General features: G+C 38.4%; 1 protein-coding gene across 1 annotated transcript in view; it reads left to right on the forward strand.

Annotated features, from left to right (window-relative positions):
• LOC121372271 overlaps positions 1-5,204 on the forward strand; it is a 19,006-nt gene extending 13,802 nt beyond the window's left edge. The window contains exons 4-6 of the mRNA XM_041498560.1: positions 204-236; positions 3,118-3,724; positions 5,020-5,204. Coding sequence (XP_041354494.1) covers positions 3,208-3,645 — 438 coding nt within the window. The 5' untranslated portion in view covers positions 204-236; positions 3,118-3,207 and the 3' untranslated portion in view covers positions 3,646-3,724; positions 5,020-5,204. The remainder of the gene's footprint in view (positions 1-203; positions 237-3,117; positions 3,725-5,019) is intronic.
• The last annotated feature ends 3,710 nt before the right edge of the window (positions 5,205-8,914 follow it).

Here is an 8,914-nt window from a genome sequence, read left to right on the forward strand (position 1 = left end):
GCAGTTGTTGTTGTAGTAGTAGTAGTTGTAGTAGTAGTAGTAGTAGTAGTAGTAGTAGTAGTAGTAGTAGTAGTAGTAGTAGTAGTAGTAGTAGTAGTAGTAGTAGTAGTAGCAGCAGTACAATAAGCAGTATGAATAGTGCATGTAATTGCTGATATCACATACAGTACTTGAAGTTATTAACTTTCAAATTTTCTTTTCAGTTAATGCACCAGAGGATACCCTAAATGAAGAAGGTACGGTATTAGTCTTCAGTGTTCACTCCACCCAACCGTAAAACATGTTAGACGTTTGAGTACGTCTTCAATGATAATTAAACCGGTCTCGGTGGCGCAATGGTTAAGCCATCGGACTACAGGCTGGTAGGTACAGGGTTCGCATCCCGGTATGGGCTCCAACTCAGTTCTTAAGGGCTGAACAGGTAGGTATAAGGCCACTACAGCATCTTCTCTCTCTCACTAACCACTAACCCACTTTCCTGGACGGACAGTCCAGATAGCTGAGGTGTGTGCCCAGGACAGCATGCTTGAACCTTAATTGGATATAAGCACGAAAAATAAGTTGAAATGAAATGAATGATAATCAAAATAAAGCTTTTGTTTAACGACACCACTAGAGCACATCGGTCATTTTGGCACAGTCATAAAGAAGAAACCCGCTACATTTTTCCATTAGTAGCAAGGGATCTTTTATATGCACCATCCCACAGACAGGATAGTACATACCACGGCATTTGATATACCAGTCATGGTGCACTGGCTGGAACGAGAAATAGCCCACCGACAGGGATCGATCTTAGACCGACCGTACATCAGGCGTGCGCTTTACCACTGGGCTACGTCCCGTCCCCTCATGATACTCATTTCTTACCCAATAATCATATTAGATACAACACGAGTTTGAGAACACTGTCTGGTGTCACGGTATTCCTGTATTTGATGTCACACTATGGTTGTGACAAGTGTAATAACACTCGCTTACATTGTATTACGGCTGCAATACAATCCTACCTCACCGTATTATAATATCGTACACTCACGCATACACACAGATACAAACGTGCATACCCATAGACACGCACCTATACACACACACACACACACACACACACACACACACATATACACACACACTAGCACACACACACACACACAAACACACACACACACACACAAACACACACACAAACAAATACATACACATAAACACAAAGTAACAACATTTAATTTGCATAATTTTTAATGTTATTGTCTCATCTTCATGATTTTAAAATGAAATAATGTATAGCTGTTGGAATACAAGTTTCTTTCTAAAAATGATATATTGCTTCTAGTTTTAAAATGAAATACTGTTTAGCTGTTGGAATACAAGAATCTCTTTCTAAAAATGATATATTGTTCCTAGTTTTAAAATGAAATGCTGTTTAGCTGTTGGAATACAAGAATCTCTTTCTAAAAATGATATATTGTTCCTAGTTTTAAAATGAAATGCTGTTTAGCTGTTGGAATACAAGTGTTTCTTTCCTGCAATGAGGGGCAGGATGTAGCCCAGTGGTACAGCTCTCACTCGACGCGCAGTCTGTGTGGGATCGATTCCCGTCGGTCGTCCCATTGGGCCATTTCTCGTTCCAGCCAGTACACCACGACTGGTATATCAAAGGCCGTGGTATGTACTACCCTGTCTGTGGGATGGTGCATATAATAGATTCCTTGCTTCTAATCGAAAAAGAGTATCCCATGAAGTGGCGACAGCGGGTTTCCTCCCTGAATATATGTGTGGTCCTTAACCATATGCCCGACGCCATATAACCGTAAATAAAATGTGTTAAGCGCCTCGTTAAATAAAACCATTTCCTTTCATTTCATTGTTTTAAAATGACAATTAACATCATGTAAATATTGGAATATGAGTGTTTCGTTCTAAAAGTGAAATATATATTTCAGTGAAACCAACCGAAGCGGTTCCAGCGCCCGAGGACCACTTTGACCCATATTATTATATAGGAAATACCTCATCTATCTGGGCTGTTTGTCCAGGACAGTGGGTTAGTTGTTAGGTGGTTAGTGGATTGTGAAATAAAGAAAACACGAAGGTAGACAATTTACTGATAACATTATATAACAAAACAATTATTAACTACATCTGGACAATAATAGCTTTTATGGACCCAGGAAATCCGGACATTTTGACATAAGCAAACAAAAAAATCCGGAAGTGTCAAAACTAAACGGTTGTACGTTAATGTGATTTGATTGGCTGAGAGAATACGATTTGTACTGAGAAATATGTATGTATGTATATATGTATGTGTCTATGTATGTATGTACTGATGTCTGAATATCTATATAGTGTGTATGTGTATAGTGTCTATATGTATGTCGAGGTTGACTGTTACATACATAGATATTAACGCACAGACGCAGGGAATAATTAAATCCTTTCTGGCCTCATAAATTGTCCCGTGCCGTTGCTGGGACGCGAACTTATGGCACCGAATCGCCCGCAACTTTGCCGACTTGCCACGATACCTTTTGAGCTATTGAGGTGCATGCATTCATGCATTCAAGCATACATGCATACATGCATGCATGTATGTTTGTATGTATGTATGTATGTATGTATGCATCTATGTGTGCATACATGCATGCGAGTGTGTATATGTGTGTATGGACATGTGTGTACATGTGTTTATGTGTGAATGTTTATATGTATATACGTTTGTGTGTTTAATATGCGTGTACGGGGCGGGGCGTAGCTCAGTGGTTTCCTCTTTCAATATCTGTGTGGTCCTTAAAGGGATATTCCTGAGTTTGCTGCATTGTAAGATGTTCCCAACTAATAAAATATTTCTACGATTAAACTTACATATTAAATATATTCTCGTTTAGAATATCAGTATCTGTATATTCAATGTGTTTCTGGTCGTCTTAATATTTGTAAGAAGCCCAAACTGGATTTTGTCTTCAAACAATTTCATACGTACGAAAATAAAATGAAATTTAACGTAGTACAAATATTAGAAAGATCAGACATACGTTTAATATACAGCCACTAATATTTTATGCAGAAAAATATATTTGATATCTAATTACAATCGTTAAAAAAACTTTCTTTTAGTCGAACCCTGTACCTTCCAGCCTGTAGTCTGATGGCTTAACCACGACGCCACCGACTGACCGAGGCCGGTACACACGGGCGCGAGGTAGCATGCGACGTACAAACAAGCTCATATATTTCTACAAAAACACTTGGGTACTTTGGATGAAGCAGACGACATCAACAGAGCGCGTCATGTCTGACGCCGCGTCGCCGTCTGCCCAGGCGAATCCCTCCGAGTCGTCGCTGGACTACAGCAAGAAGGAGAGCCTGGAGGTGGCCGGCTTCCCGCTGTGGATGATCCTCGCCATCGCCCTGGACTTCCTGCTCGTGCTCTTCGTCGTCTGCCTCACGCTCTGCCTGTGTATCAGGTGCAGGAAGACGAAGAGCGCCGAGATCACGCAGATGCCCGAGAAGCTTCCCATCCCTGGCACGATGTTCACGATATCGGCCATGCCGCCCAAGTACGAGTCGCAGGGCATCCACCCGCTGTCGTACGAGGAGGCGAAGGGGGAGTCGATCTGCGCGGTGGTCAAGAAGGAAGAGTAGGAAGAGGAGGGAGGTGAGAAGGAGGAGGGCGACAAGGACAAGAAGGAATCGAAGGAGGAGGAAAGCATAAATGTCTGAGGTAAGAGTGATTATATACATTGATTTTCAAAGTTTAATATAAAAAAAAACCTGGTAGATATGATACAAGCCACCAAAGATCAAGACGCCATGGGAAGGGGATTACTCTGCACATGTCTGAAACAGTATATCTGGTAATCCACCTGAAACATGTACACAGGAATATGTCAGTATCGGTTATGACCACCACGAGCTTGACAACGGCGACGCATGGAAGCAATTAAACGTTGAACAACACGTGGAATGTTTTGCCACTCATGCTGCAGTGCCGTAAGAAGTTGCTGAAGTGTCTGGGGTGGTGGATTCCTCTGGTGCACATGCTGTTCCAGTGCATCCCATAGATATTCTACTGGGTTTAAATCCGGCGAATGGGCAGGCCAAGGTAATGTCTGGACGTTGTGGCGCTGCAAAAACTCCTGACTGATACGCGCAACATGTGGTCTGGCATTGTTATGCTGAAACATTCCACCGTTGACGTTCATGTGCGTAATGACGTGACGCTGCAGGATCTCGTCTCTATATCTGATGCGCGATTACGAAATGTCTCGTCAGAAATTCTGCGTAGTCCAGGGATTTGTGTCGCTGTGGTTGTTGCTGTTGTGGTTCGATTTCGAAGATGACACACCTGGATGTATAGATCTTGAGCGGCAGTAGTTACTCTGGGACGACCTGACCGTAGTCTGTCATTAACATTTTGAGTGGTGTTGTACCGTGCCCATAAAGAAGAGTTGGTCTGTCTGGAGACGCCAAAGTACCATTGCCACAGTTTGTTGAGTTACTTCTGCTTATAATCTCCCAATTATTATTGCGTTGAGCTGACGTCAATCTTTACATTATTGCGTTACCTACAGTATCGTTATGCTGTCTGTTTGAATTACTGCTGATGTGGCCTTTTATCAACGGGTGGTTCGGCATGCAAAGTTACAGAACTTCATGATGCATGTGCTTTTCTGAGGGTCGCGTTTTTGCGTTTCAGTACAAACGCTGACTATGGCCATGTTTACGTGAATTGGACGTGTTTTCTAGTATTTTTGCATCACCATTCGCTCACTTACTTGATTGTATATATATATAGATATATATATATATATATATATATATATATATATATATATATATATATTCCATCTTTCTATAGCACTGTATATATATATATATATATATATATATATATATATACATGTATATATACGGAATTTATTTAATGTACCTCCATCCATATATACACGTCTGTCCAGGGCACACATTTAAATATCCGAACATGTGCCTTTAACGAGTATTGTATTCTCATTTCAGATTCAAGAACTGTTTGTCGGCTATTCAAAGACCCACGGGACGAACCGAGCGTGGGTCATTCTACATTCCATTGGTTGTGATTTCGATCACGAGTTTGAAATTAAAAGTTGAATTATAGTTCGGTTTTGTTGTATATTATTATCACTGGTTTCGATCATGAACTTGAAATTAAAAGTTGAATTATAGGTTTCTTTTTGTTTTTTATATTATTATTAGTGGTTTAACATCTATAGTAGGTGGTTGCAAGTGCCTCTTAAAAGTGCCAGAGTTGAGAGCTTATGAGTCGACAGCTCGACATAGTAAGTTGAGTGCTTGAGATAATAACGTTAACCTTTGTTTTGTTTAACAACATCACTATAGCACATTAATGTATTAATTATTGGCTATTTGGATGTCAAACATTTGGTAATTCTGACAAATACACTGTTTTCCATTAGTAGCAAGGGATCTTTTATCTGCACATACCAGACAGGATAGCACATACCACGGCCTTTGATATACCAGTCGTGGTGCACTGGCTGGTACGAGAAATAGTCCTTTCTTTGAGCCCTATATTTTGAGTTTGTGGGTATTATTACTTAATGCTAAATAACACAAACATTTTAGCCAAACCTATCTGATTTGGGTTTTTTATTATAATAAATACGTTTTCTATACCAAGCTGTAATTTTCAAAATGTCAAGGTGAGTGAGGGTGTTACATAATTCAAGATGGCGTCCAAGATGGCCACCATTTCATGTTATGGCTATAACTGCCTCTATATTAAACCTAGGATAATATCTTTTGTGTCTAGTCGTAGGTATTGGGGATCAAAGAATCTATTTAAATCATTTACAACGTCGGTTAGGGTTTATGTCACAGGAAATCCAAGATGCTCACCAATATGGCTGTCAATTTATGTTTTGGATACAACTTTCTTCACATTAATTCTATGACAATTGTTCATTTTGGTGTCTAGTCATAGTTCTGTGGGGTCAATAAATTTGTTTAAACTATTTACAAAGTTGGTTAGGGATTACATAATAAGAAATACAAGATGGCCGCCAATGTAGATGTGAAATTATGGACAACTCCGCGAAAACATCAACCGCGGGGTTTAAAATACCTTCTGATTGTGGTTTATTGTTATTTGGTAAGGCCAAAGGCTCCAGATAACTAAACCGTTATGCATAATTTATATATATATAACATGTACAGTTACTCACTGTTTCAGCTATTAAATATTATCCTGAGTGGACGGGAAAAAAAGAAAACATGCTACATTGCCGGGACTGTAGTTGTATCAACGTACCAAACAAACAAAAAACTATTAGCAATGAAACCAAATTAGTAGTGTTCAACAATGGACTAAATATCAGTCTCCAAAACTGTATACACTGCTTTTCATTATATTTTCATATCTCAGTCATACTGTGCCTTTTTCATGGGTGATGGTACAAATGTCACGTGTGGTACCTTTACAGTACAAACGTTTGTTTTCATGCACAAAGCTGAGACAATTTGGTGCCATGCTGGATTCTCTATTGGCGTCTGGTTTAGGCTCCTTGCACAAAAGATGAATTAAAAATTATTAACCCTTTTCCCACAAACCAAGGTAACACTCGTGAACCCAAGGTAACACCCGTAACTTAATTGGTAACACAAGTGACATCCTGGTATTTAACATACTTATGGTTATTTTGAAACTTGATCTTGACAGTGAAATCTATATATAGTATAGTCTTCGGCTGTTACGGCCGTGGTTCATTAAGGCCGCTCCAATCCAAATCGCTTGTGTCTCAAACAATAGGTGCACACTTTGGCCGATAGCACCATAAAATAAAATTAAACGTAGGGGGAAAATGCACTAAAAACAAACAATTTTGGACCGTGTACTAGAAGAAATAGATTCTATAGCTACATTGTTTATCGAAATTAGTGTCCAGCATAATTGGTAATTCAGCCGAAGCATCTCGTATACACTCGGCACAATTCCGAACGTTTTCAAATCATTTTCAAATCGCTGGCATGATTCTGCAAGTGAGGTTTTTCCTGAACATGAGTTTTCAATGGCATGCTGTCAGATCCACAGGTTATTAGTTATAGATCAGTGAGGCTGACTTCATTCAGATTAACAAAAGCTAATTCAAACGCCACATTTATATTTGATTCACGGGAGGCAAGCCTGACAAAAACTCACGAGGTCAACAGACAAGACTTACCTCCCTTACACGCACGAACGCTTATACACACACACCACCGACCAGTCGGTAAAGCGCTCGGGTTGAAGTGCTTGGGTTGAAAGAAAGAAATAAATGTTTTATTTAACGACGCACTCGACACATTTTATTTACGGTTATATGGCGTCAGACATATGGTTAAGGACCACATATATATTGAGAGAGTAAACCCGTTGTCGCCACTTCATGGGCTACTCTTTCCGATTAGCAGCAAGGGATCTTTTATATGCACCATCCCACAGACAAGGTAGTACATACCACGGCCTTTGATATACCAGTCGTGGTGCACTGGCTGGATCTCTGCGTAAACCGGTCCATTTCTAACGCCCCGTCCAGCTTCCGTTTATCTCTTAGGTATAAATCACTGCCTAATCCGTAATCTGTCTACTCTGGACTCCGGATCAAAAATCAAGAACAAAAGAACCATTCATGTATTAATTACCTCTGTCTACACCGGATTGGGATTTGACTGAACGACGGGCTGCTTAATTAATTCAATTCAATTCTTTATTCAAACTGAGCAGTAACTGCTCATCAGTTGTAATTACAAATAACATGTTGAAAGACGAATGAAAGGTGTAAAATAAGAATAACAATATAAACATAGCATTATTACAATCAATCAAAGGAGAATATAATAGAATAAGTGTAATTCGACTTTGTCTTTAAGTAACAATAAAATATGCTTCACGTTTTTTGAATACCTTCCATAGATATTTACCTAAATTACACAAATCTTTAATATTATTTGTACTTAGCAACTGTATTAATTTGAACATAGATGGACGCATCATATAATATTTTTTAATATATAAAACTCTTAAATCGTTAAAATATGGACAGCATAATATACAATGAAACTCATCTTCAACCTCCCCCAGTTGACAAAATACGCAGACTCTGTTAATTCTATCAATATTATTATAACGTCCAACTTCAATAGCTAACCTATTTGAAAACAAACGAATTTTTGTGATGCACCTTTTATACAAATCTGGAATAGATTTCGTAAGATAGTTCTGTAAAATCATATCCTTTACTAAGAATTTATAAAGATAAGAACATTTAGTCGACGTTTGTAATATGCCTGTAAGATTTTGCTTGCACTGATCTATAATTCTCTGCCATAATACAGGTAAATAAAACTTAGCATTTGCTAGTGAATCCTGGTTTAACCACAAATCGTAAAATCCTAGGGAGCACAATAGTTGTTTTACATGAGTTGCCCAATTATTATCCTTTTCACACTTAGACCTGAGTTCATCATAAGCAGCATGCAATATACAGTTATTTGTTTTAAGTAATTTGAACCAATATTTTAGCATACGATAGTTGCATACATAGGACAGTGGATAAATACCTAGTTCAAAATATACCATAATATTATTTGTGGAGCCTTTAACTTTTAAAATATCCTTACAAAAGTCTAAATGTAACTTTTCTATTGAGTTAGCTTTATAGTATTCCCATATTTCACAACAGTAATACAAAATACTTGAAATGTACGTATTAAACAAGGATAAAGACGTCATTAAATTCAACATTAGATGTTTAGTATTTCTTTTAAGTGCATACATAGCTTTTCGACCTTGGTCTGTAATGATTTTAATAGCAGGTGTGAATTTACAATTATAATTAAAAGTTAAACCTAAATAAGTGAACTGATCTACATTATC

Source organism: Gigantopelta aegis, chromosome 4 (assembly GCF_016097555.1).
Source record: "Gigantopelta aegis isolate Gae_Host chromosome 4, Gae_host_genome, whole genome shotgun sequence".
NCBI lineage: Eukaryota > Metazoa > Mollusca > Gastropoda > Neomphalida > Peltospiridae > Gigantopelta > Gigantopelta aegis.